The sequence below is a fragment of the Myodes glareolus genome, chromosome 10 (assembly GCF_982192425.1).
Source record: "Myodes glareolus chromosome 10, mMyoGla1.1, whole genome shotgun sequence".
NCBI classification, from domain to species: domain Eukaryota; kingdom Metazoa; phylum Chordata; class Mammalia; order Rodentia; family Cricetidae; genus Myodes; species Myodes glareolus.
In genome coordinates, this window is record NC_142035.1 from 6,557,681 (window position 1) to 6,582,577 (window position 24,897).

A 24,897-nucleotide genomic window follows, 5' to 3' on the forward strand; every position below is an offset into this window, starting at 1 on the left:
CGCTTCTGTCAGGCTGGGGGCATTAGTAGGCTCTCGTGGCTTAGACTGGACACATTTTTGATTACGTATCCCATCAAACCATTCCCATCCATTCTGTTTGTTTTTAGAGACAAGGACTCACTGTGTAGTTCTGGCTTCCCTGGAATTCACCATGTAGACCAGACTAGGATCTCACAGAGACCCACTTGCCTCTGCATCCCGAGAGCAGGATTAAAGGCAGGCCTAGCCCAGGCTGGTCTCAAACTTGCTATTTAGCCAAGGCAGGCCCTATGTTCCTGATCATCCTACTTTACTGGGCTTATGGGCCGGTTACTGTTCAGAGAGGCAAGCCTTGCTGGTACCAGGAGGATGCTGCAGGAAATGGCAGACAGGGCGATAGAAACCTTTAGGTTACTGAAGTGAAGAAGAAGGTACAGTGAGGTTTTGGATCTGAGCTTTATTACCAGGGTGACGTCACCTCAGAATGGGAATGGGACCCTGCAAGGTGGTTCCACAAGGCACCAAACTGAAGTCCTCAGAGCTGCAGACCTCCTCATGTGTTGAAACACAGCTGGAAAGGAAATACAAAGAGGGCAGGGCAGGCACAAGAGGTCACAAAAGAGCCGGAGGACACTCCTTGTGAGAGTCCCCGCGGGCCACGAAGAACTTCCAGTGTTCTGTCCTTCTCCTGGACCAGGCAAAAGCCATGGCAAGTCCTGCACTTATGGAGCCGGTGGGAAGCACACCGGAATCACAGCAGCAGACAAGCGCATAGGTCTGTTCTCCAACTTCTCCCACAATTCTCCATCAAGGTCAAGAAAAGAGCTTCCACGTTCAAACCCAAGGCAGGAGCCAGGCAATGGCACACCCACCAGATGGTACAAACTGCTCACTCCTGCAGCTGGTGGCAGGACACAGGGAGGGCAGAGTCCTGAGACAGGAACCCTAGGAGTGGGGCTGGCTCAGTCAGTGGTGGACCTCCGGTACCAGAACCGAGCTCGGAAGTCGTCACTACACGTCATGAAGCCGGGGTTGGTGGGTGAGTGCACAATACAGCGCACGATGTTGTTGTGGCCCAGGGAAAGCAGGTTTCTGCGCTCAGCTGTCCTAGAGTCCCAGCAGCAGAGGCTGATGGTCCTTTCGTCCGGCAGCAAAATATAGTCCTCAGTGTGGTTAAACACGGCCTGTGTCCGGTGCACCTGCCGTCCACTCAGACCTGCGCCTATCACACAAACCAACATGTTAGCCTGTGGACCAAGGGGTAGCCTTAGACCCTCACAAAGTTCTAGCACTGTGCCAACACTGTCACCTCCAGGCGGACCACTCAAGGTAACCACTCACTTCGAGGCACTTGCAGGCAAAGGCCCACCTTGTACTACGCCATCCATCTCCTAGTTTACACCCATGGTGCTGGGCACTGCCTAGCATCACTAACGATCTCTTACTGCTGGGCATTCAGCTTGCATCCACTGAACAGTTTGTAAAATCCTGCACACAGCTTCCTATCCTCAGGATAAACTAACGGCACACCACACGAGCGCCCACCTTTCCTCTGCACACAGCATCCTATCCTCAGCATAAACTCCTAACGGCACACCACATAAGCGCCCACCTTTCAAAGGGAAGCTTTATCACTTCATGACTATAAACAGAAGTCATTTTATGCTAAAATATCATGTAATGTATAAATATTAAAACAGCCAGGGCAATCCACTACTTAATGAGGCTATATTTTAGTGGACATTCTCCCAAATACCCTTGCACTTCTAACCTCAGAAACCAGAGCTCATGTGTTACTTTCATTCAGAGTTGGAAGTGCAGATCTGTATGAGGGAGGAACACGGCTACAGAGGCAGTGAGCGGGGTGTGCACTCCTGAGGGGCCGTGACTTTGGGTAGATGCTTTCCTAATTCAAATCTTTTTTTTTTCCCCAATTCTCCAGCGCCTGCCCATGAGGGTGCTGAGGAGTAAAGCAAATGACTCATAAGCCCCACCATGCAGGCGCTCAGGAGACGCTACCAGGAGCGTTTATCTGTAAGGTCTGCACAGAACCAGGTGCAAGGCAGATCTACTCAATGCTGTGCAGGACTCTGGCTTCTAATCTGCACCTGTGTCCATTCCTAACTTCCACTGACTCCAGGTAATGGTGACAGACATCAATCTGTGTGCAGGTACATGGACTTACTGAAGAGTGTGACAAAAAAAAAATCGACACAACACTCTATTACCATTGTGAAATATTTACCAAACGACCCGTCAGTCAAATGTCTCACCAACAACATAATATCCCTTTGAGTCACAGACGGTTTGATGAGTCAAGAAAGACGGCCTCACTTCTACTTCTCGGATTTACAGGAATGCTGTGCATTTTATAACCGACTTTCCATTTAATTTCTCTTATAAAATACTGGAAATTTTAACTCTCTTCCTGTAAGTTTGGGCTCATCCTTTTCCTATCTATCCATAGCCTAGCTATAGAGTACGAATATTGAAATGTCTAGTACATATAAAAACACATGATAAATTTAATACATCCAATGTCCTCTTTGGGTTCCCCCTTTCTATCGCTATTTCAAAACCACTCTGCATTCTAAGTAAGTCTTCAAACCAGAATGGAAACCCTGGCATGCCGACTGTCAGGACGCCAACTGTCAGGGTGATGACTTGGGAATTAGAAAATTCATAATGTATACATTCCTTCAGGAAAAAAAAATGCAACTCTCTACTAAATTAAGCCAATAAATCAGGTGTCTACAAAGATCCAAGCTCTTGGTAGCAGTCCAGTTCATGCCTGTCCTAGCGCATCTTCCCAGGAAAGCAGGACTGTCACTTGTGAATGGAACATTTTCACGTTCTCTCTGGTGGCTTCTGCATACAAGGAGCACCTGGTTTTAAGAGATGCTTTCCAGAATGATACCATATAAAGTATCCAAGTTACCAAGGATAATGACAAAAGTGGCTCTTTAGGCAACTAGCTTGTGCCACAGAGAGGACCAGTACTGCACCCTAGTGGCTTGAATGTCACCAGCTCTTCTATGTCCCTCTCCAAGATGCTAACTCAGAGAGCTTCTTGACAATACCCTGCAAGCTACAACCTTGGTGTGCTTACTGTAGTGAGACACACATCTCACAGGAGAGGAACTTCCCAGACGATCCTGTCAAACAACACTCTTAGGGGCTGTGGACCACAATAAGGCGCAACAGCACATAGCACTCTCTGTACCCAGAGCTGAACTGAGTACCACGCTGGGCAAATTCAAGACTTACCATAAAAGGAGCCCATGGGCACAGATGCTACAAACTAGAGACTAACAGTAACTAATGGGGGAACTGAGCTGGCTTTCTTTTCTTCCCATCTGCTGGGTCTACTTTATACATGAACACTGGTGATCTCTTCCAGGGGCTTCCTATATTGGCCTAGGGATGGGCCAAAGGCCTCTCTGAACTCCTTTCCTGCAGTATATCCAGTCCTCAGGAATCTGATCCCTAGGAAACCCCAGCATCCCTTCTCACGCACCTGTGTACCTCACCAGCGTCCGCCCTGTGGATATCTCCCAGAGCTTAGCTACAGAGTCTTTTCCACTCGAGAGGATGTACTTGGAATTTTTGGAGAAAATGGCAGAACAGACTTCTGCGCCATCGTGAGCTTTCTCAAAGGTTGTGATGCAGCGATTGGAGACACCATCCCACAGCTTGATGCAGCCGTCCTTGCTGCCAGTGACGTACATGTTGGCACTAGGATTGTAGTTAACGGAACAGATGGCATCGGTGTGCTGATCTTGGGGATTGCAAGAAACAAAACACTGGAAGGTGTTGATGTCATAGAGGCGGAGTGTAGGATGCTGAGTCCCAACCAGGATAAAGTCCCCAGAAGGGTGGAAAGAGATGGAGCGCAGCATTTCAGCTTCCTGTGAGGACAGAGGCACAGTGTCAGTCACCAGGACCTGACCAGCAGGGGGACAAATGCACATCCCGGGATGAAGAAAACTTACTGGCCAGTTACTCCGTAAACTAGACAGGAGGTCACTTGCGAATGAACATAGGGTGAAATCAGACAGACCCTTGCAAATGGAGTAAGGGAGCTGCCCTCATGTGGTGAAAGGTGAAAAAGAGCTTTTCTAACCTGCTCAAGGGCAGCGATACTAAGGAAAAGCAGCCAATGAATGACGGAAACCGCTTCTGAAAACACAAGCATTTCTGCACATGGACCCAACAGGGGACCACAAGTCGCTTTTCTGAAACATTCAACAGTTCCAACTGAGAACACTGGTGACTTAAGCTATAGTTATAGGGAAGTTTTCGTTTTTTCCCAGTCCTGGAGCTCGAACCCACAGCGCAACAAAAGTGACCCCTCCCTAACCCCGCTTCTCAGACAGGGTCTCACACTATAGTTCAAGTTGGCAAGGAATTGACTATGTGCAGGCTGGTCATGAACTTGTTGTGCCAATCCTCCTGGCCCAGCTGCAGTCCTACCTGGGCAGAGGACAGCCGTGACCCATACACCAGTGGAGTCTGGGAAAGTGGCACCCAGGGCTTATCCTTTATAGGGTGATCACTGAGACCACCAGAAAAAGTCACAAAATACCCGAATCTAAGAAAATGACCATAAAATACTGTATGTAAATAAAAGTCACAAAATACCCGAGTCTAAGAAAATGACCATAAAATACTGTATCTAAATAAAAGTCAAGGCTCCTCTGATCTCTAACCTGAATGTACTTGAAGGCTCTTTTAGCAGACGGTTTGGAATAATCAAACAATTTTAGAGTATAATCCCTTGAGCCCGAGGCCAGGATCTGTTCTGTAGGGTGAAAAGCAAGACACGTGACTTCATCCACGTGGTCGTAAAGAGTTCGAATCACTGGGTGGTTCTCCATGTTCTGTTGTGCAGTCTCATTCATCATGACCTGGACCAACAAGAAAAGGAGAGATAGATGCTCAAGGTACAGAGGCACCTGGTCCAAGCCCACAGTCCCACGGGCACACCAGAGCTGGCGAGCACACAGCTGCACTGTCTGGAGCAATGGTAGGCGGGAAGGGTACCTCAATTGGCATGGCACTTTTGGCCAACATTCTTTCCGTGTCCAGTATCTTTATGGAAGCATCAGCGGAGCCTGTGGCTATCAACTGCCCGTCTCTGCTATAGGTAGCCACGCGGCATGGGCCTTTGTGGGAAGTGACATAGCAGGTTTCATACTCGGAAGCCTCGGGCGACATTGTCTGGACATCTGCATCAAACTCCAGGTCAATCCCTGTGCCAGGGGCAACTGTATCAGAGCGACCAATCGCATACTGAACTGCAGAGTCATCATTTTCCATCCCTGGAGGAACCAAAGTTAAGAGCGTGAGAAAAGCTGTTAAGTGTAAAGACAAGCTCCGGGTCTACGGTGGAAACGATGTCCGCCACTACCAGCAAATGCTCGGACAGCCATGCACCCTGCCCATCCTGTGCACGATGCACACTGCTGCATGCAGAATTCATCTTTAACACCACCAAACAACAGCACTGTAGTTAACTTATTTTCCCCATTTAGAATGGGGAAACAAAACTTAGCTGCCTTTCTTTCTTCTTAAAAAAAGATTTTTTCATTTGTTATGTATACATTGTTCTGCCTACATGTTTGCCTACTTGCCAGAAGGGGGCACCAGGTCTCATTATAGATGGTTGTGAGTCACCATGTGGTTGCTGAGAATTGAACTCAGGACCTCTGGAAGATGTTCTTAACCGCTGAGCCATCTCTCCAGTCCATTTTTGCTTATTCTATGGTGTTGGGGACAACCCATAGCCTCACACCTACCAGGCAAACACGTATCACCGAGTTATATCTCCAGCACTGAATTCTAGTCTTTAGGATTGTGATTAGTTAGTTGCAGCTTTGGGGTGAATTAGTGATATTAGTGAAGTTCTTTTTAAAGAATGCCATACTTAAGTACACTCTAGTTTATAAAAAATATGTTCGTTGGGTGTTACAAAAGTTGCCTGTGACCCCAGAACTTAAGAGGAAAAGGCAAGAGGATCATGAGTTTAAGATCCGCTTCACCTACATATTGAGTTCAAGGTAGCCTTGGAGACAAGAAATCCAATATCAAACAAGCAAGCAAGCAAATAAAAAGCTGGGAATGATGGAGCCCACTTACGGAGGCTGAGGTAGATAAGCCGAGGCCTGTCTGGTCTATATAACAAGCTGCAGGACAGGCAAGGCTACATAATGAAATCTTGTCTTAAAAACAAAACAAGGAGGCTGGAAAGATGGCTCAGGGGTTAAGAGTACTTGCCCTGAGATTCAGTTCCCATTACCCACACGGTAACTCACAACCATCTATGATTCCAGTTCCAAGAGACTGGATAACCTTTCTTGGCCTATGTGGGCACCAGGCTTCACATGGTACATGCACATACATGCAGGTTAAACACCCAAACACATAAAATAAAAAACTTAACCTTAAAAAAAAATTAAAATCAAAAGAAAACACAGAGGTGGAGAGATGGCTCAGCTGTTAGGAGCACTGGTTGTTCTTTCAGAGGATCTGGGTTGAATTCTTAGCTAACAAATGTCTGTAATTCTTGTTGCAGGGAATCTGACACCCTCTTCTGGCCTCCAGGGGCACCGCACACATACAGACCCAAACTAGCAAAACAGTAATAATAAAAATCACTCCTCAGTAAGCCCCAGAACAAACAAGAAAGTGTTGGCTTTAAAATAACCTCACAAATCACATAAACAGTAACTGTAACTGGTATAGGAGGAATCAAAACACATGAAGAACTTTTGTGGCCTCTTCCCAAGCATACAACTCTTGCTTTTCAAGACAAACGTCTGCGTGTACTACTGGGACTTGCCTGGTTGTTTAAACATTCACAATTCACCAGAACAAATCTTCAACATTGTATTGCTTCCACATTATACATTTTTATGGATATCTAGAATTAAAATCTTACATTTAAATTTTCTCTGTTGACCATTTTAATTTACCTCCCCGCCCAGGACAATTTCATAAGTGGCATTATCAAGTCAAAGGAATAAAATGTATTCCGTATGGTGCTATATTTTCTGTGAACATATCTCTTGTTACGTACGCTTTCATACTGACCCAGAATAATGTTAGAGTGTGTGTCTGTGTGTGAGCTGTGGAGACCACTTCCTGATTGAAAACATCCTTAAACACAAACTTACCATAAATGTTGGAAGTGACATGTGGACACAGCTGGGTAATTCAAAACCCTGTTGAGGGAGAGGTAGGTTCCAGGATATACCAACGACCAACACAAGGCCCTGATAGCTACAGAGATTCTCTCTCTCTCTGTGTGTGTGTGTGTGTGTGTGTGTGTGTGTGTGTGTGTATGGAAATGATACAAAGGACAAAGCCAGTTTCAGATAGTATGTTAGGAGGGAAGCGGATCACTGTGGCAGAGCAACTGAGCAAAGGAGCACGGAAAGCCAGGGGCAACGGCAAGAAGAGCAATCTGCCATGACATCTGAGCTGAGACCTGAGGGGAGTGCCCAGATCATTTGTACAAATAGAACCAGCTTCATCACCTGGACTTCAGTTACCCTTCAAGTACCCATCTCTGTACTTGGCACACATCGGACACTGAAACCACGCAGAAATAACCCCAGAAACTGCCCTTGGCAGACATCTACAACGTTATTCTGGGATGTAGGAATCCGCACTCACAGTTTACCTAGTTTGATGAGATGCAGGAGCTGCTCCGAAGGTGCGCACACCGACTGGGGCTTGATCTCATTGATGAGGCCATTGGCGATGCTGATGTAACCATCGTAGAGCAGCTGGCTAATGATCAGCTTATAGAGCTGCTGGCGGTCCTTCAAACCCACTTTGGTTCTGTACATTTTGCAGAAGAGGACAGTTTCCCTGACTGCTGCAAGAGTAAACAGGCACTGGTGAAAAGCAGAGGCACTCCTCAGCGACCAGCCGCGCAGATCTCCTCGGCCAGGAGCAGCCACACACTCCACTCCCAGCTTGACTAGCTGTATTATCTTTGATGGTCACCCTGTTTTCCTTGGCTCAGGTTCCTCGACTGTTACCTAAGTCACTGGAGGTTAATCAAGATGGTGCACAGAAAGTGCAGAGGTGGATGCTTGCATACAGAAACTATACAAACCATGTCACCAACGGTACAGGAGAACCCTTCACTATTTCTCTCTTCTGCTAAACTGCCCACCTGCAGCCTTTCTCTGTTGCTATTCCTTCTGTTAGCACTGGTGCCTGCAATAGGCAGACAGCTCACACTCTGTAGATGTCTGGACTACTTTACCTTTCTCACCAGTTGGACTGTAAATCTATGAGTGACATTTTATTATTTTTAAAACCTGTTTTCACTGGGCGGTGGTGGTGCATGCCTTGAATCCCAGCACTCGCAGGCAGAGGCTGGCAGATTCCTGTGATTTTGAGACCAGCCTGGCCCACACAGGAAGTCACAGGCCAGTCAGAGACCCTGTCACAAACTTAAAGTGATACCACCAAAACAAACAGGAAATGTAAATCTGGACAGACTGTGCTCTCAGTTTCATCTGGAAGGATCGAAGCTCTCCAGTCCATGAGAATGACCCAAAACTGAAGGCGATAGCTTCCATATCAATTTGAGCAGACAATTTGATAAATATCAGTATGTGTGTGGCTAGACGTTTGACTGCATGAGTCTGGGGACAGCAAGCAAGAAGATGGGACCTGGTAATATGGCCGAGGGTTAATGTTTGCTTAGCCTGCTAGATGTCCTAGACTCAGTAACAACAACAACAGCAGCAACAACAACAAAAAGCCAGCAAGACCACACACAGCATCGTACTGATGGGGTGTCCTCAACAGGTAACACCAATCAAGCACTTCGTACTGCTAGATACGATTCCAAGCACCTACTTGGCATTAGATCACTGAACGAAGGTATTCAATATACTAGTGCACTTACGTAAGAAATACATGTACACAATTCTACTCTTGCATAAGACGCCGGGACACAACAGAGGAGGAAATGAGTTCCAAGAATCTAAGAGATCCATCCAAGCTAAAGTCAGCCACCAAAAGTTGAGGGCAAGTCTGCGCACTCCGGAGCCCACAACTTAAACTACTGAGCTACCATTTTTTCACTTTTGCCAGGGAATACCTGGGGCTGTACCACGAGATTTAAAGGCGGCGGCGGGGGGGGGGGGGGGGAGTGGCTGAGCCTTCACTGAATGCCCCACCGAACTTCCAGTGGAGCACAGGTCTACTTCGAGGCTCTCCAGGTCTACTTCGAGGCTCTCCAGTTCGCCAAAAGGAACTCTCAGACACGAGGCAGGAAGAGCCCGCCCCGGGGCTGCAGCGGACCCAGGGACCGCGGCCCTTGGAGGCTCGGGCTGCAGGCCTGGCCGGCCAACTCTGGCACACGGACTCGGGGCGTACGGCCTCTAGCCATCCTCTCCGCAAGTTGCAGATAGTTCACGCAATCCACCACAGACCCCAGCCAACCGCACCAACCCGATTCCCTACGGCCCCTCCTACCCCCAACCCCGTACCCCCGATCAGGGTCTCGGTCTCCCGTTCTCTTCTAGAAAAATGGAGGCGCGAATCGTGCCCGATCGATCGCTCTGAGTGCGCACTCACTGCGCATGCGCGAAGGGCACGCAGCAGAGCGCCGAGCAACCTCCTGCTCACTCGCCAGCCTGCCCTTCTCGCCATCTTACTCACTGGCACGTTCCGGGCGCTCATTCACCGCCTCGGAGCTGATCACCTTCGCGACAACCCTGAACCCAAAGGGCTGGTGTGTGACCGGCAAACGCCCGATCCGGGGGAGCACGGCGAGCGACAGAACGGCCACAGATCGGACAGGCAGTTGGCTCACCACTTCCGGGCTCTGACGGCTCAGTGCGCTTGCGCTCCAGCTACGCACGGACCGAGCTTCCCATCGTCGCGTTCACGGTGAGCCAATCACAGGACGGTGTCGCTTCGCCTCGAGCCAATCAGCTTTCGGAGGAGAGGGTTTAACTCCTATTTTAAAAGGAGAACCTTTGAATTGTAACGGTTGAGCTCCCGGGATCGCTTGGAGGCTTCGGTCGAAGGCAGGATCCTGCCCATGGGTAGGAAGGGGACCGGGTGGGCGAGGGAGAGCCTGGGTGCTGCAAACCGAAGGGGAACTTTGAGTGGCAATGGGGTAGGGGGCTGTCTCAGTAGGTTTGCATTCGGTGTAAGAAAGATCCAGATGGCTTCTTCTCTCCTTGGGTTTCGGTTCCGGTGGGAATGGGACCCAGACCACCAGCCGGCCGAGTAATTTGCAAACTGGCGGTGGTGGTATGGGTGCAGCAGTTGCGGCTTAGTGGGGACTGATTCTAGTGGAGAGGCTGGGGTCTAGATTGGATCGACGATGAATGAGAGCCCCCTTGTAGAGACACACGCCCAGAACCGGTGCTGCCCTCACTGCAGCCTTTTGAGCAGTTGATGTCGGGACTACCTGAGGGTCTGGTTCAAAGTGTAGACCCGTTAAAGCTCAGTTTGTAGAGTATCCTGGAAGCCCTGAGAGTCCCCAGCACTGCCTAAACCTTCATGGTAGCCCCCGTCTTTAATACCAATAACGAGGAGGTGGAGGCAAGTGGACCAGAAGCTAAAGGCCGTTCTCAGAGAGAGACACAGCCCATCTGAAGCTAGCCTGAACTACATGTAACCCTGAACCAACAAAAATAGTTAAAGCAAAAAATTAACCTCCCCGCACACTAGATGTGGTTGCTCACATAGGCAGTCTGAGGCGTTAGAGTAGAGCCTTTCTCAAAAGTGGGGCCTGTCTGTAAATGTAGTTCAGTTAGCAGAGTGCTTGCCTGGATTCTTGAATTCCACGTCCTGAATTCGATTCCTTGCACTTTGTACATTGGGCATGGTGAGCATGCTTGTAATCCCAGCACTGGGGAAGTGGAGGCAGGAGGATCAGAAGTTCAAAGTAATCCTCTGCTATAGCATGTTCAAGGCTAGGCTAGCCTAGCCTGGGCTACATGAAACCCTTTCTCAAAAACAAACATAAGGCAGTGTATGGTCCCAAATTCCTTTAATCCCAGAATTTGGGAGCAGAGGGAGAAGAATCTCTGAGTTCAAGGCCAACTTGATCTACACAGTTCCAGACCAGCTTGGGGGCTACACAAAGATACCTTGTCTCAAAAAACCAAAACTGAACAAAATCCTGGCTTCACTGCAGATGTAGGAAATAGAAATCTCGTAGGGATAGGGCCCTGGTGTAGCTAACCGTGGGAAAGTTGAAATGCAGGGTCCTTTATTAAAGCTAGCATCTGGGCCCAGGAGCTCCGTTCCCTAACAGGCATCTAGTGAAGTGGATACAGCTATCTTCCCTTCTGCTCCCAGCTCCTGCCTAGCCTCCCTCATCTTTGCATTATGGTCTCTTTCCACATAGTTGTTTGTCCCTCTGACAGCAAGCATATGTGTGCGAAGGGGAACCTGAGCCTGTTGTGCCAGTGATGTTTCATTTGTATTTTAATAAATCTTGCCTGAAGTTCAGAGAGAAAACAGCCCCACTGATCAGCCTTACAGACTAGGCTGTGGTGATACACACCTTTAATCCCAGTAGCCACAGTAGTTTGCCATAGAAACCTGGCAGTAGTGATGTACACCTTTAATCCCAGCCCTAGAGAGGAATCTAATCCTCATTCTGAGGATTCCTGGAGGCAGGGTTGCCATTTCAGGCTGAGGTAAGAGCAGTGGCTGCTGCTTTGCTTTTCTGACCTTCAGGCCGAACCCCAGCATCTGTCTCTGGGCTTTTATTAATTGTGCTACAGAGATCTGTGAAGGTCATTTGGTGAAGATGAGAAAGTTAACGGACTCGGTTTGGGGGGTAAGATGAGGCCAAACCAGGAGGGTAGGGGACAGGAGACAAAAGTGGTGACTGGCCAAACCTGTTCTCTGGGAATGGTTAGTGCTGGGTTTGCCACTGTAGGGGAAGCTGAGCGACTGGCAATGCAGTGGAATTCAAAGGGCCCAATAGGAATGGGTTTGGAGGAAGAGAAGGATAGGTGGTGAGCTTTGCTGCTCCAAGGGGGATGAGAGATGGCATCACAGCCCAAGGCAGTGGTGGGGCTAGTGGGAGGTATCCAAGCAGGCTGTGTGTGGTGGACATTATGTGTTAAAGCAGAAAGAACGTGCCCAGGAGGGGAGAGAATGAGAGAGGCTGTGACAGATGCAGCGATTGTCCGTGGGAAGGGGCCTCACGCACACTGCGTGTGTGTCAGCTTGTTTCACTTGTGCCAAGGAAAGGACGAGGTGCACACGGGGCACACGTACAGAGATCTGTCTGTCGGCACTTTAAAGCAGGTGGCTTCCTGTAAGTGAAAGGCTCTTGTTTCTCTCTTCAGGTGACATGGACAGATGTAAAGAAAACTGTGGTTCCAGGCCTGCTAAGGTAAGCAGAATTACCCGTGTTTAACGGTTGTATTTTTAGAAATAATTTTGAAGTGAAATGCATTTTGTTTGTGTGCACCCATGCGTGTGCCACAGCATAGGTCAGAGGGCAGCGTGCATGCCTAGGTTCTCTCTACCATGTGGGTCAGAGAATCCAACTCAGGTTGTCAGGCTTAGCTTCTAGAGCCCAGGGGGCAGCTCCTGTAGAAACGATTCTGGTATTGGAATTCTTCCCACCATTGCTTTTGTGGAAGCTTAAGTCCCTTCCTGACCTGGCCTGGAAGCTTCCATGCGGTGCGCCTCCGTTTCTGCAGGAGATGGCTTTACACTTCAAACCTCCTGTCTTCCAAGTGAGTGGTGGATGCTGGGCCTCTCTCTTAAGCAGGAAGAAGTCCCACCTTCCCTGATACTGCTTGATGTGGGCCTTAAGAGTTGTTTAGGACTTGACATAATACCTACATTTGTTTTTTTTTTTTTTTTTTGTCAGAGTCTTCCCTTTTTTCCTATTGAAAACTCAACTTTTTCATAATTTCTTATGCATTTTAGTTTTGGAGATTAGATTTTCCTCCCAAGACAGGGTTTCTCTGGTAACAGTCTTGGCTGTGCTGGAACTCACTTTTTAGACCAGGCTAGCCTGGAATTCACAGGTTTGACAGCCTCTGCCTCCCTAATGCTGGGATTATAGGTGGAAGTTACATTCTTAAATATTTTTGTTGGTAGGGTGTGATGGGCACACCTTTAATCCCATCCCTTGAGGGCAGAGGTGGGCCGACTGAGACAGGCTAGTCTGTTCTATGTAGCGAGATCCAGGCTGGCTAGAATTATTCAGTGGGACCCTGTTGAATAAGTGCTCTGAAAGTAAAACCAGGGTATTAACAGAGTACTAGTAACAAGCTTATGGGAAGCCTAGCATAACCTTAAACTGTTCTGCAAAATTGCTTGAGGTTAGTGCTGTTGAACAGTCAGATTTCGTTCAGTCATTTCCTAAACATAAAGTTGTTACAAGGTTTGGACATGAAGTTTTGGTAATGCTTGAGTCTGCTCCTGGCAGATGGTCTCACTGAGGTGCTGAGGCTGGCCTAGAACTCAGTGCTGCTCCTGCCTCAGCCTCCCAAGTACTGGGATTACAGGTGTGTGCGCCAGCATCCCTGGCTTCTGAACTTGATAGAGTTCAGTGTTTCCATCCTTGGCTGGAGGCTGAGTTCCTGAGTGGTTAATAGAGGGGGCTTTTGGGGTGAGGGTGGGAGGTGCCCTCCATTTAGCCACATGCATATTAAAATAGCTTCATCTCCCCTCCTTTTAACTTTTTTTAAAAAAAACGATTTGTTTGTATTTTATGTGAATGAATCCTTGCCTGCATGTACATCTGTGTACCGTGTGTATGCATGACACTTGAGGCCCAAAGAGGGCATCACATCCCCCTGAATCTGGAGTTGAAGATGCTTGTGGGAACTGAACACAAGTCCTCTGAAAGGGCAGCCAGTGCTCTTAACTGCTCAGTCACCTTTCTGGCCCCCATTTCCGTTTGTTATCCACGATATTTATGAGTCTTAGATTACAAGGGAAACTTGGTTGAGTTCTCAGGATACCATCAGCTATGTCTGTCTACTTTCTCTCCATCTCAGACTACAGTTCCCTTTCCCTTTGGTCCAAAACGAGTCTTGGTGACAGAGCAAATTCCTTCTCAGAACCTAGGATTGGCTAGCAGTGGCCAGGCCCAGCGGGTCCTGTGTCCTTCCAACTCCTCCCACCGTGTCCTTTCACAAGCGCAGAAACTGGCCTCATGTCAGAAGCCAGTGCCAAAGCAGTTGCCAGCTGCCAGCGTTCCTCGACCTGTCTCCCGGCTCAGCAACCCCCAGAAGAGTGAGCAGCCCACAGCCTCTGGTAAGCCAGTCTTTTACTACCTTAGATGGTCATCCTTTTTAGTTCTTCAAAAAGCAAATGCGTAGATTGGCATTTATTTCGAAGCCCTGGCTTCTATGCCATGTGTGTCGAGGATAAAGAGAAGGTGGGATGGAGACAGACGTAATGGCTGGCCCTGCCAAGGGGAAGCTGCTGCAGGTTCTTTGGAGCAGAAGGAGATGTTGGCTGTAAGGGAGGGGCTGCTGCTGCTGGTTGTTGGCGCGTGGGAGGGAGTCTGAACTTAAAAGGCAGTGGCTGGAGCAGGGTTAATGTTTGATTATTTAGCAGCTGGTAGTACTTGCAGGCTCTGAGATAGCCAGCCTTGCTCAGCATCTCCAACCCTTGCAGCCCCTTCATGTAGTCGCCAGTTATTGACACACTTCTACAGAATGGGCTAAAAAGTCAGCAGTTAACTTCTAAGACATCGCCAGAAAGGAGAGATGTGGGTGAATTTGCCACTTCATTTAGGAAGCAGATTCAAGACAACTGGGTGATACGACCTGGAAGATGAGTGGGGAAGAGGCAACTGAAATGGTGTAGGAAGAGGGAAAACTTAAATTCCTCAGGAGATAGTGTCTGTAAAACAAGCCAATGGCAGACAGTCTGGAGGAAACCCATTTAAATTATGTGTGTATATGCCGGTCCCCAAAAGGGTGACAGCGGAAGGGACGGGTGGCTGGAGCGTATGTGCCTGGGTCATGGTCCTCAGTCCGCAGTGGTGATATTGAAGACATGAATCGAGAGACTGGATCAGGAAGGAGAAATTAGTTTGGACCCATAGTCATGTAGCCTGAGTGGGGCTGCTGTGCTGTTTGAGTCTCAGGTGACAAGGACATGTCTCATGCGTGCGCAGCTCTTGAAGTAGCACCCGTGGTCCCTAGGTGTGCCACGTCACATCTTCTAAGAAGCTAGTGTGTCTTTGGAAGGAGGGTGATTGGCTTGTGCTCTCTTCCCATGATGATAATTTGTACGCCGCACATGGATGTTGGCTGCCCCAGCGCAGGTGGAGAAGGTGGCAGGGGCAGCTTGTGGATGGGGTGCTGCTGGTTTCTCTCTGGAAAGTCTTTCCCGGGGGAAGGTTCCAGGATGAGGATGGACACTCTTGCTCTTGTTGGACGAGGGCCTGCTCATATTTGCTCTGGAAATTGAGACCCCACGTGGCAGACTATGCTTTCTGGTTTAGTAGTTTCCCCGATGAAGAAATGAAAAGCCAGGGTTGTCATGCTTGATGCACCTCTAATATTTTGGTGATTTTTGTTATTTGTTTTGTTTTGTTTTGTTTGAGACAAGATTTTTCTGTGTAGCCCTGTCATGGAACTTGCTCTGTAGACCAGGCTGGCAATGACTCAAAGAGATCTGCCTGCCTCTGCCTGGCTATGGGATTATTCTTTGATTTATCTCTGTTCACAGATTTTTTTTTTTAAAGAACTATATAGTTGCTCTAAAAACAGTATTTTAACTTATTTCATATAGGAAATAATTCTGAAAAGGAACAGTCATCAAAACAGAAAACAGAAGACTCGAAAAAGTAAGCTTTCTTCCTCCTCTACCAGAACCTTACCCTGCTGCGGCCCCTGGTCCTAACTCATCCTCACGGCCAGAACATCGGCTGCGGCCCTCCATCCTAACTCATCCTCAGTACCAGAACATTGGCTGCGGCCACCGATCCCAGCACATCCTCATTAAACCAATTGACCAGGGGATCAAAAGTCATTTTTACCTCTTTAATTACCTTTTTTATAGAAAATTTTATTAAAACTTTATTTGTAAAAGTAGTAAATAGAAAAACATCACACGTTAATATACAACACAGAACTGAGGATTGTACAACTCAGTGAACTTGTACACAGTTTGTGAAGCCATTTGGATGGCCTGTTGGGTCTGTCCTGCTTCATCAGTGACAGTGCCTCTGTGTCTCCCACCAGAGTGACTCCCTATAGCCCGTTGGCTTCTCTGGGGCTCTGCAGGGAGGAGGTCCCCACACAGTCCTGAAGGGCGTGCTGTCGTCCATACTGTTGCTGTCCTGTGGTGGTGAGGGTTGTCTGTCAGTCTGTATTCTGCAGTACAGTGCTGATTTGGGCTGGGGGCATTGGGCTTTAAGGTTGTGACTCATTCTGGTGGTTCCGGGTGGGTGCTTGTTAGTGTATGTACTAGGTGTCATCTGAGCATGATCAGGTCGGCTGTTTATTGGCAAATGGTAGAGATTTTTTTTTCATATTTTAAATACATTACTTTCTAGAAGGCAGTGGACTCTGGAGGATTTTGACATTGGCCGCCCCCTGGGTAAAGGAAAGTTCGGAAATGTTTACTTGGCAAGGGAAAAGCAAAGCAAGTTTATCCTGGCCCTGAAGGTGCTGTTTAAAACCCAGCTGGAGAAAGCCGGGGTGGAGCACCAGCTTCGAAGAGAAGTGGAGATACAGTCCCACTTGCGGTGAGTGGCCCTCCTGCCAAGAGCAGGGAACCAGAGGGAAGGATTAAAGCTGCCATCTTCTGTAGATGCAGGGGATGTGGCCCTGAGAATACATCACTCAAGTAGTTGACTTGGGATCTCTTTCCTCAGAAGGAGAGTTAGGGGAAGACCATGGTTGAATTGGTGTATTTTGTTTAGTTTTCTTTTTTGATCTCAGTGTTTTCCTAGTTTGACTCAGATGCCAGCCCTGAAGCTCTGCTGTCATCTGGCTGTCTCTGCCGTCACCTGGCTGGCTGTGAGTGGTGCTGTCACCTCCAGCAGGCTGTGCCCAGCCACTTGGCACCTGCCCACGGCCAGCCCGTCTGCCTTGGTTGTGTCTTCTGTTGGCACATCCCACCCCTCAACACCTAGAGATTGGTGTTCAGCTGACAGTTCCTACTTAGAATAAAGATGTCTGGAAGGGAGCGGTGTGAATCACACCCAAATCTGTTTGTGTGGGTATGGTTAAGGTGCTGTTTTCTTGGGTGGGCTCGACATCAGTACATCCTGATGGACTCTGAAGCCAGGTGTCACGGTCTCCATTCTTTGTTGCAGGCACCCCAACATCCTCAGGCTGTATGGCTATTTCCACGATGCCACCAGAGTTTATCTGATTCTAGAGTATGCACCCCTTGGGACAGTCTATAGAGAGCTCCAGAAGTGCTCCAAGTTTGACGAGCAGAGAACGGCTACTGTAAGTGCTTCACTGTCCAGGCTCCCCCTCTTGTCTCCTAATGTCCCTTTCTTTATGGTGCAGGTAACTGTCTTCACAGAAAAGGCTCATGTGACTGAACATTTGGAAAAATCAAGACAGCTTATACCTCATGTATAGAGTGGTTGGCTTTGTGTGTGTTTCTGTGGAAATGTATATAATCTAGTTCCGCTCTCCCTTGTGATTTCCCCCGTGTGTGTGTGTGTGTGTGTGTCTGTCTGTCTGTCTGTCTGTCTGTTTTTGTTTTAGGGTTTGTATGACTGCGAAGAGACACCACGACCAGGGCAGCTGTTACAAAGGAAAACATTTAATTGGGTTCAGTCCACTGTCATCATGGTGAGACATGGTGCTGTAGCTGAGTCCTACATGTTGCAGGCAACAGGAAGTCGACTGAGACACTGGGTGGTATCTTGAGCATGGGAGACCTTAAAGCTGTTCCCACAGTGACACACTTCCTCTAACAAGGCCATGCCTACTCCAACAAGGCCACGCCTCCTAACAGTGCCACTCCCTATGAGCTTATGGGGGACAATTGCATTCAAATTACCACAGTGTTTATTTTAGTGTAGTTCTAGATACAGAAATCACAACAGCACTGAGTTTCTGTGCGCCCTACACCTATTTCTCTCCTGCTAACAACTTTAGTGAGTGTCCTACTTTGGTCGTGACTGGATCAGTGCTGGTGATGACTGGCGTAGCGACGTCCACGCTTTCTTCAGAGCGCATTCATTTCCCTTGTGATTAGGAAGGAGCTCAGCACCAAGCGCACTCTTGTCACACGTCCCTATGGCACATTATAATGTGACAGCCTGCTCGGTGGTAAGCTCGGTGCCCTGTGCCCAGGTGATCTTTGTCCTTTGCTTCTGCTGTAAGTCAGCCTCTCCTTCCGCATGCTGTACTCTCAGCCGCTAAGCACGGTCACCCTGAGGAGTGGAGAGCGGAGGAGGACTGAGCGGAGTGTGAACTATTTGGATTTTGGGCCAGGAGGTTGTTCTTCCTGTCATGAGTTCTTTTTGGATTTATTTTTTTTTGTATTTGAATAGTTTACCTGCATGTTTATCTGTGTACCACATGCGAAGAGGGAGCTGTACTTTCAGAGGGTTGTGAACACCTTTGTGGTGCTGGGAACTGTCTAGAACTTCTAGAAGAGGAGCGCGTGCTCTCTCTCTCTTCTCTCTTCTCTCTCTCTCTCTCTCTCTCTCTCTCTCCTGTCTTTAACTTAAAATGCAGAGGGACTTGTTTTATTTTGTTCCATTGTTGGCTGCTGGGAGCTCTTCTTGCTTCTATGTAAACTGCCGTTGTGGGACATTGGGCTGTATGTGCTTTTTCTGGTGCAGAGTGCTTAACTTTTTCTTCACTTCTGGGCCTGCCCCTAGAAGCACCCTTTCCTTCTTCCAAGAATGTTCCTGGAAACCGAGTTCTGGTGCCTAGGGCAGGACTCTTGCTGCTGAGCTGTTGATGTTTCTAGGTCCTTGGCGACAGAGAAGGAGAGCGTCTGTGTTTGCTGATCACTTCACCTTACCTGCTGCAGCGAGGTGGACTGGGACTGGTGCTTTCCTCATTCATGTGGGTCAGTGTGGGCACCCTCTCCCTGGGCTGCACTGTCCACTGCCCCCAGCAGTGAGAGCAGCACCCACCACCTCCTCACTAGTTATGTGTCCAGTGTATATGTGTTACACGGTATGCTTGGGTCAGCTGGTGGCAGTTTAGTCACTGAATACCAGACCCCTCCTTGGGCATTTGCCATCAGGGTTTTGGACATCAGTGGTTCTGACAGGGTGTAGTGGTTGATCTGGGTTTCCTGGCGTCACATGACACTGGCTGTTTGTCATATATATGTGCCTGTGTCTTATGTTTTTATAGTGCTTTTTTCCTGATTGTTGTATTTTAGTTCCTTTAGCTCCTTTATTCTGCAAATGTTTCCTCCTGGTCTGAGCTTTTCCCTCTCTCTCCACGCTCTTCCTCCAGGCAGTCTGAGGTCTCGCGGTCCTTAAGGCATAGCGGCTTTTCTTTCGCAGCCCGCTTCCTGCATGCTGGAATTACAGGCTGCTGCCATGCTCACCTGACGCTTACAGCAACCTCTACTAATCATTTTCTTCAATTGGCCATTAGTAAGAAATCATCAGCCAGGCAGTGGTGGCATACACCTTTGATTCTAGCGCTTGGGAAGCAGAGGCAGGAGGATCTCTGAGTTTGAGGCCATTCTGGGCTACAGAGTGAGTTCCAGGACAGCCAGGGCTACAAAGAAATTCTGTATTCTTATTCTGCAAACAAACAATAAGAAATCTTCTGTTTGACCAACTTTCTTCTCAAAGGTAAATGAGGAAATTGTCCATTGGTTCCTGATGTTACCCTGCTTCAGACTTTGTACGTGGACAAAACGTCTATACATTTGTGCTTCTCCATTTAAGGTTTCAGTTCAATTGTGTGCATTGAGATATAAGCCAAGAATATTTATTCCTTACTAATTAGCATAGCACCCCCACCCGTTTACTCCTCATGTAATTTAAGTAACTACAGAGCAATGTAAGGGGTTTGTTTAGCCCCAGTCCCGCAGCCTGGGACGTAAGCGGGACGTGGTTCCAGGGAGTGCTGGCTGTCCCTCACTGATGCTGCCCATAGCTGCCGTGGCTCTGGCAGTGTGCAGTGGGTGCCAGCCTCATTGGTCTCTACTGTGAGCTACAAAAGAATGAAAAATATCCTGTTTGACAAGGACTTTTTTCTGCCTTACTTTCTTTTGGGAAAACCAAGTTTTTTTTTTTTTTTCCACTTACATATGCATCTGACAGTGGGACACACTGCTAGCGTCAGCTCTGACTGAGGGGCCTCGTGCAGCTGACTTTCAGGGCTGCACTGAGACACAGCCTAGCCCCGGGACTTCATGTTGACTAAACTTAGCATGTGTATCTTGAATCTCCTGTTATGGGATGCAGAGCAGACTGCGGGGTTCTTCCTTCAGGGTCTGTACCTGGTCAGGGCCTTTTAATGTTTCAAGACTGCTAAACTGTTTTAGTGCTAATGGTGCATTTCCTCCATGGTGCCTGGTGGGACCGTAATTCCATCTTATAGCCGGTGCCTTCCCTGCCTTACAAGCTCACATTACTGGTGAGTCTGTCCGTCTGTAGTTGTGTTTATATTTATGGTCTACAGTGTTTGCTTCAAAAGCTGAAAACCGTGTTAGTTAGTCTCCATTGGCTCAACTTTCACACTTGCCTAGCTGCTTTACATAAAGCTAACCCTGCCTTCAATGCTTTTTCCCCAACAGTACATCACCGAGTTGGCAAATGCTCTGTCTTACTGCCATTCAAAGAGAGTCATCCACAGAGACATTAAGCCAGAGAACCTGCTTCTTGGGCCAAATGGAGAGTTGAAGATCGCAGACTTCGGGTGGTCTGTGCATGCTCCATCTTCCAGGTATGGGATTCCAGAGGTGGAAGCCCTGGATGGGGTGGGGGTGGGGACTGTTGAGTAAATGCTAGTTTACTCTGAAATAAGGGGCCTTGGCTGACCTAGGAATACTTGGAACCACTGTAGTTCTGATAAAGCTTTTTTTGGTGACCATTTTGGGGTCTGGCACTCTAGGCCTTGGCTTTTAGGCTCTGAATATCCCGAGAGGCTAATGGAAGAGGGCAATGAACTTAGAGGTCTGGCTGATGTATGATCAATAAACAAAGATGCACTCTGGGGGTACTTGAACTGGGGTGGCAAGCAGAGCAAAACGCCAGTTGTTTAAGAACTTGGAAACCATGCAGTGTTGGTGCAGCTCTGAGGATGCCTGACTCCTGTTTGTGTCAGCAGCAGGAATTAGACCTTTACTGTCTCCTCAAGCTGAGGCAAGGATGTCGTCTAATGGCAGCAGTTGAAAAGGAGACAACCTTTGCAAATTGAAGTTGGGTTTAAATAGCTTTCATATTTCATGTGAATGGAGTGTCTTTAAATTTTAATCTATTTTATGTGTGTTGATGTTTTGTCTGCATGCATGTCTGTGAGAGTGTCAGATCCTCTAGAACTGGAGCTACAAACAGTTGTGAAGTGCCCCATATGGCTGGGAATTGAACCCAGGTCCTTTAGGAGAGAAGCCAGTGCTCTTAACTGCTGGGCCATCTCTCCAGCTTGTGAATGGGGTATCTTCAAGCATGCTCCTGCTGGAGGAGAAAGCTCAGTAAGTAAATAAAGGTGCTTGTTGCTGAGCCAGTTCAGTCCTGGCACCATTTGGTGGAAGGAGAGAACTGAGTCAGGCCAAATTGTCCTCCGACCTCTCGCTCTGTGATGTTCTCTCGACGTAATCACACAAAGCACGCAAATAAATGTAGTCTTGAAGATTAATGCCTGTTATAAGAGGTGGCACAGCCTTTAGTCCCAGCGCTCAGGAGGCAGAGGCAGAGGCAGGCAGATCTCTGAGTTCGAGGCTAGCCTGAGTTTGAGGCACAAGCTCCAGGACAGGCTCCAAGCTACACAGAGAAACCCTGTCTCGGAAAAAAAAAAAGAAAAAATGGTTAGTGCAGTTTAAGGTCACTTCTGTTTGTCTTCAGCTGCAGTGGGGCAGGGTTTTTTGAACTGATGACATCAGTGGACACTTCTGCTACCCAGTGAAATCAGCACTGTGCGATTGGGTTAGCCTGGACTGTGCTCTGTTCAGTGGTGGCATCAGGATAGAGACAGCTTGCAGGATTCAGGCGAGACGATAGGAGGAGTGGGGATTGCCAGCCGCTCCAGCTGCCTTTCAAATTCAGTCCCCATCAGAGATGCTGGATTTTGGGGCCCATCTTTTGAGATTTCCACAGAGAGCTTGTGAGGCACTAGGCATGGATGGTTGAGTATGCCCTGCAGTATCTCAGCAACATTAGCTTCCATTGTCTGCTCCTGGCTTGTTCCAGCTATGGCTTTCAAAACACAAATGGATCAAAAGTGCCAAATTGGTGATGGCAGCACTGCAGCCCACAGCAACATTCCAGAGCCCTGGACACCGTGGCGTCGGCTTTGTGGGTAGTTTTCCACAGCATCGCGATGCCTCAGTGTACATATTCTGTAAGACAGGTGCCCTGCACAGTCACCACCATTGTGACCGCCATGGTTAGCTGAATTCTTAGTAGCTTGATTTCTCTAGTTGTCCATGATGTTTTATAGCTGTTTTTAAATCAGAACACCCCCCTACCCCCACACACTCTCCCTCTGTGGCAGGTGAGAGAGGCTAACCAAGCCCAGTGTGATGGTGCATACTTTAATCCCAGGAATTGAGAGGAGATCTCAAGTTTGAGGCCAGCCTGGTAAGACTAAAACAAACAATCTCAGCCAGGTGTGGTGGGGCATTCCTGTAATCCCAGCAGCAGCTAGAAGGCTGAGGTCGGGAATTGCTCCTTGGAGGCTAGTAAAGCACTTTAAAAAGAAAAGGTTTAGAGAGGGGTTTAGCTGTTGAGAGCACTGGCTGCTCTTGCAGAGGACCTGGGTTCAGTTCCCAGCACCCATGTGGTGGCTCAGAACTCTGTAACTCCAGGTTTAGGAGACACAGTGCCCTTTCCTGGCCTCCTTGGACATAACATTCATGTGTACAGACATGCAGACAAAACACATGTAAAATAGAAAATTTCTAAGCCCCAAACCAAGAGCAGCTGGAGTGAACCTCTCATCTTGTAGACCCTTACATTTCTATGACTTTGCTTTTCTATCCCTTGCGTCCCTGACACAGGCTCACACTGTAGCCCAGGTTGGCCTTGGATTTGACCCTCTCTCAATCCTGCCTCATCCCACTAGATGTTGGAATTACAGGGATCTGCCGACATTCCCAGCCTAGGATGGTAGCGTTGCTTCACTGAGAGCTCATGTAGAACTCCAAATTATATTTACGGAGAACACTACATAGCGGCTTTGTTTTCTGAGATGAGTTCTTGCTTCAAAGCCCAGACTGGCCTCCAAAGTTCTCCAGACTGTCCTGATAGGGTTGCTGGGATGAGAGATTTTCCAAGAGGTTCTGGAGTTGTTGTTGGGGAAGCGTGATGGCTAGTGTGTGACCTTATACACTCCCCGCCATCCATTTCATCAAAGTGGGGGTGTAGGTGAGCACCTGTCTGACAGCACTGAGCAGGGGGTGGGGTGCTCATGCCACATTGCCATGTAGGTCAGAGTGTCAACCCAGCCTCCTTCATTTTCAGGAGAACCACACTGTGTGGCACCCTGGACTACCTGCCCCCCGAGATGATTGAGGGCCGGATGCACGATGAGAAGGTGGACCTCTGGAGCCTGGGTGTCCTCTGCTATGAGTTCCTAGTTGGGATGCCCCCCTTTGAGGCACAGACCTACCAGGAGACCTATAGAAGGATATCACGGGTAGGGTGTCACTTTCAGTTCTTGCCAAGGGCTGCTGTTTATTCCTGTACACTGACCCATGTCATTTGTATCATTTATATTTCAGGTTGAATTCACATTCCCCGACTTTGTGACTGAAGGAGCCAGGGACCTCATTTCAAGACTGTTAAAGCACAATGCAAGCCAGAGGCTAACACTAGCGGAAGTCCTTGAGCACCCCTGGATCACAGCTAATTCCTCAAAGTCTTCGACTGGCCAAAAAACCAAAGAGCTAACTAGCAAATCGTCTTAGAGAATTCGGAGCCATGGCCCCTGTGCAGCTGTGAGAAATGCTCCATCAAGACTGCGGGGGCATCATCCCTGCTGAGCAGGCAGTCCCTGGCCTTGCGTCCTGAGCAAGAATCATGCTGCTTTTCCTGGTTCAGTAATCTGGAGGAAGGTTCCACTGCAACAGTTCCCATGGCCTGTGACCCCCAAAATGTCCTTGTGGGGTCTCACCGTGGGAAAGTTCTCACTCTGGCCACCTCCCCAGTGATCACCTGTGTCCATAGCCTTCAAGTGCCTGAGTGTGTGTGTAACTTATTGGGCCACCAGGCCTGGGAAAGCTGTTGGAATGAATATGTAGTTTTCTTTTAAATGTTAAAATAAAGCTTTGTATAGCCTTTTAAATGTTACAATAAAGCTCTGTATATAGCCTTTTCTTAAGTGGCAACCCTTCAGAACACTGGTTTTCAGCCTTAAGCCTGTATGGGATTCGGATCCTCAACCACCTTAACGGAGCCTGTGCTCTACCTGCTTTGGACTCGACTCAGGTGTTTCTAGATGTTATGGGCTGTTATGCTGGAGTTCTGTCAAGTACACAAACTTGTTAAATATATAAATATATGTATAACATCTACCTGGAGTACATGGGCAATCATTTGGTCACCTGGTTACTGTTGGCTAGAGTGAGCAGGTGTGCTTTTCTGGTCTCTTGGCTATAATCCTAACATGTCGAGTTTATAGCAGCCAGTATTATCTGTTCATCAACCAGCGGGGAGCTTGGAATTAGAGAAACAGGCTTTCATAGCAAACTCAGGACACTAGATGTCAGGTGATAGAAAATGCAAGTGGTCAGTGTAAAACGTCAGCCGGAGCGTCCTCACACTTCACAGCAAGC

The 24,897-nt window shown here is 48.2% G+C and overlaps 2 protein-coding genes across 10 annotated transcripts; one reads left to right on the forward strand and one right to left on the reverse strand.

Moving 5' to 3' along the window:
- Positions 1-416: 416 nt before the first annotated feature.
- Cstf1 (cleavage stimulation factor subunit 1) lies at positions 417-9,799 on the reverse strand. 5 transcript variants are annotated; one of them, XM_048441199.3, is made up of 6 exons: positions 9,667-9,799; positions 7,664-7,858; positions 5,023-5,300; positions 4,689-4,886; positions 3,497-3,887; positions 417-1,201 (listed from the first exon to the last, which is right to left on the reverse strand). In XM_048441199.3, the coding sequence occupies exons 2-6, from the start codon at positions 7,830-7,832 to the stop codon at positions 942-944; spliced, it is 1,296 nt and encodes a 431-aa protein (XP_048297156.1). In that variant the 5' UTR covers positions 7,833-7,858; positions 9,667-9,799; the 3' UTR covers positions 417-941. The 5 variants fall into 5 exon arrangements, with proteins under 5 accessions (XP_048297156.1, XP_048297155.1, XP_048297153.1 ...); XM_048441198.3 differs by having other exon boundaries at positions 7,664-7,861; XM_048441196.3 differs by lacking the exon at positions 9,667-9,799 and adding an exon at positions 9,495-9,600 and having other exon boundaries at positions 7,664-7,861.
- Positions 9,763-24,636, forward strand: Aurka (aurora kinase A). 5 transcript variants are annotated; one of them, XM_048441203.3, is made up of 9 exons: positions 9,763-9,897; positions 12,327-12,373; positions 13,998-14,256; positions 15,748-15,802; positions 16,514-16,705; positions 17,279-17,417; positions 20,701-20,849; positions 23,585-23,759; positions 23,845-24,636. In XM_048441203.3, the coding sequence occupies exons 2-9, from the start codon at positions 12,332-12,334 to the stop codon at positions 24,028-24,030; spliced, it is 1,197 nt and encodes a 398-aa protein (XP_048297160.1). In that variant the 5' UTR covers positions 9,763-9,897; positions 12,327-12,331; the 3' UTR covers positions 24,031-24,636. The 5 variants fall into 5 exon arrangements, with proteins under 5 accessions (XP_048297160.1, XP_048297162.1, XP_087767070.1 ...); XM_048441205.3 differs by having other exon boundaries at positions 14,061-14,256; XM_087910944.1 differs by lacking the exon at positions 9,763-9,897 and adding an exon at positions 9,909-10,055 and having other exon boundaries at positions 16,517-16,705.
- The last annotated feature ends 261 nt before the right edge of the window (positions 24,637-24,897 follow it).

Bases quoted from the DNA above. Each gene is read 5' to 3' on its own strand.
- Cstf1 (XM_048441199.3), bottom strand. From the start codon at position 7,832: ATGTACAGAACCAAAGTGGGTTTGAAGGACCGCCAGCAGCTCTATAAG. The intron at 4,887-5,022 runs GTACCCTTCCCG...TTGTTGGTCCAG, and splicing joins AAAGTGCCATGCCAATTGAG to GTCATGATGAATGAGACTGC. The intron at 3,888-4,688 runs GTTAGAGATCAG...CTGTCCTCACAG, and splicing joins GAGCCTTCAAGTACATTCAG to GAAGCTGAAATGCTGCGCTC.
- Aurka (XM_048441202.3), top strand. The intron at 14,257-15,747 runs GTAAGCCAGTCT...TATTTCATATAG, and splicing joins TGAGCAGCCCACAGCCTCTG to GAAATAATTCTGAAAAGGAA. The intron at 20,850-23,584 runs GTATGGGATTCC...CTTCATTTTCAG, and splicing joins GTGCATGCTCCATCTTCCAG to GAGAACCACACTGTGTGGCA.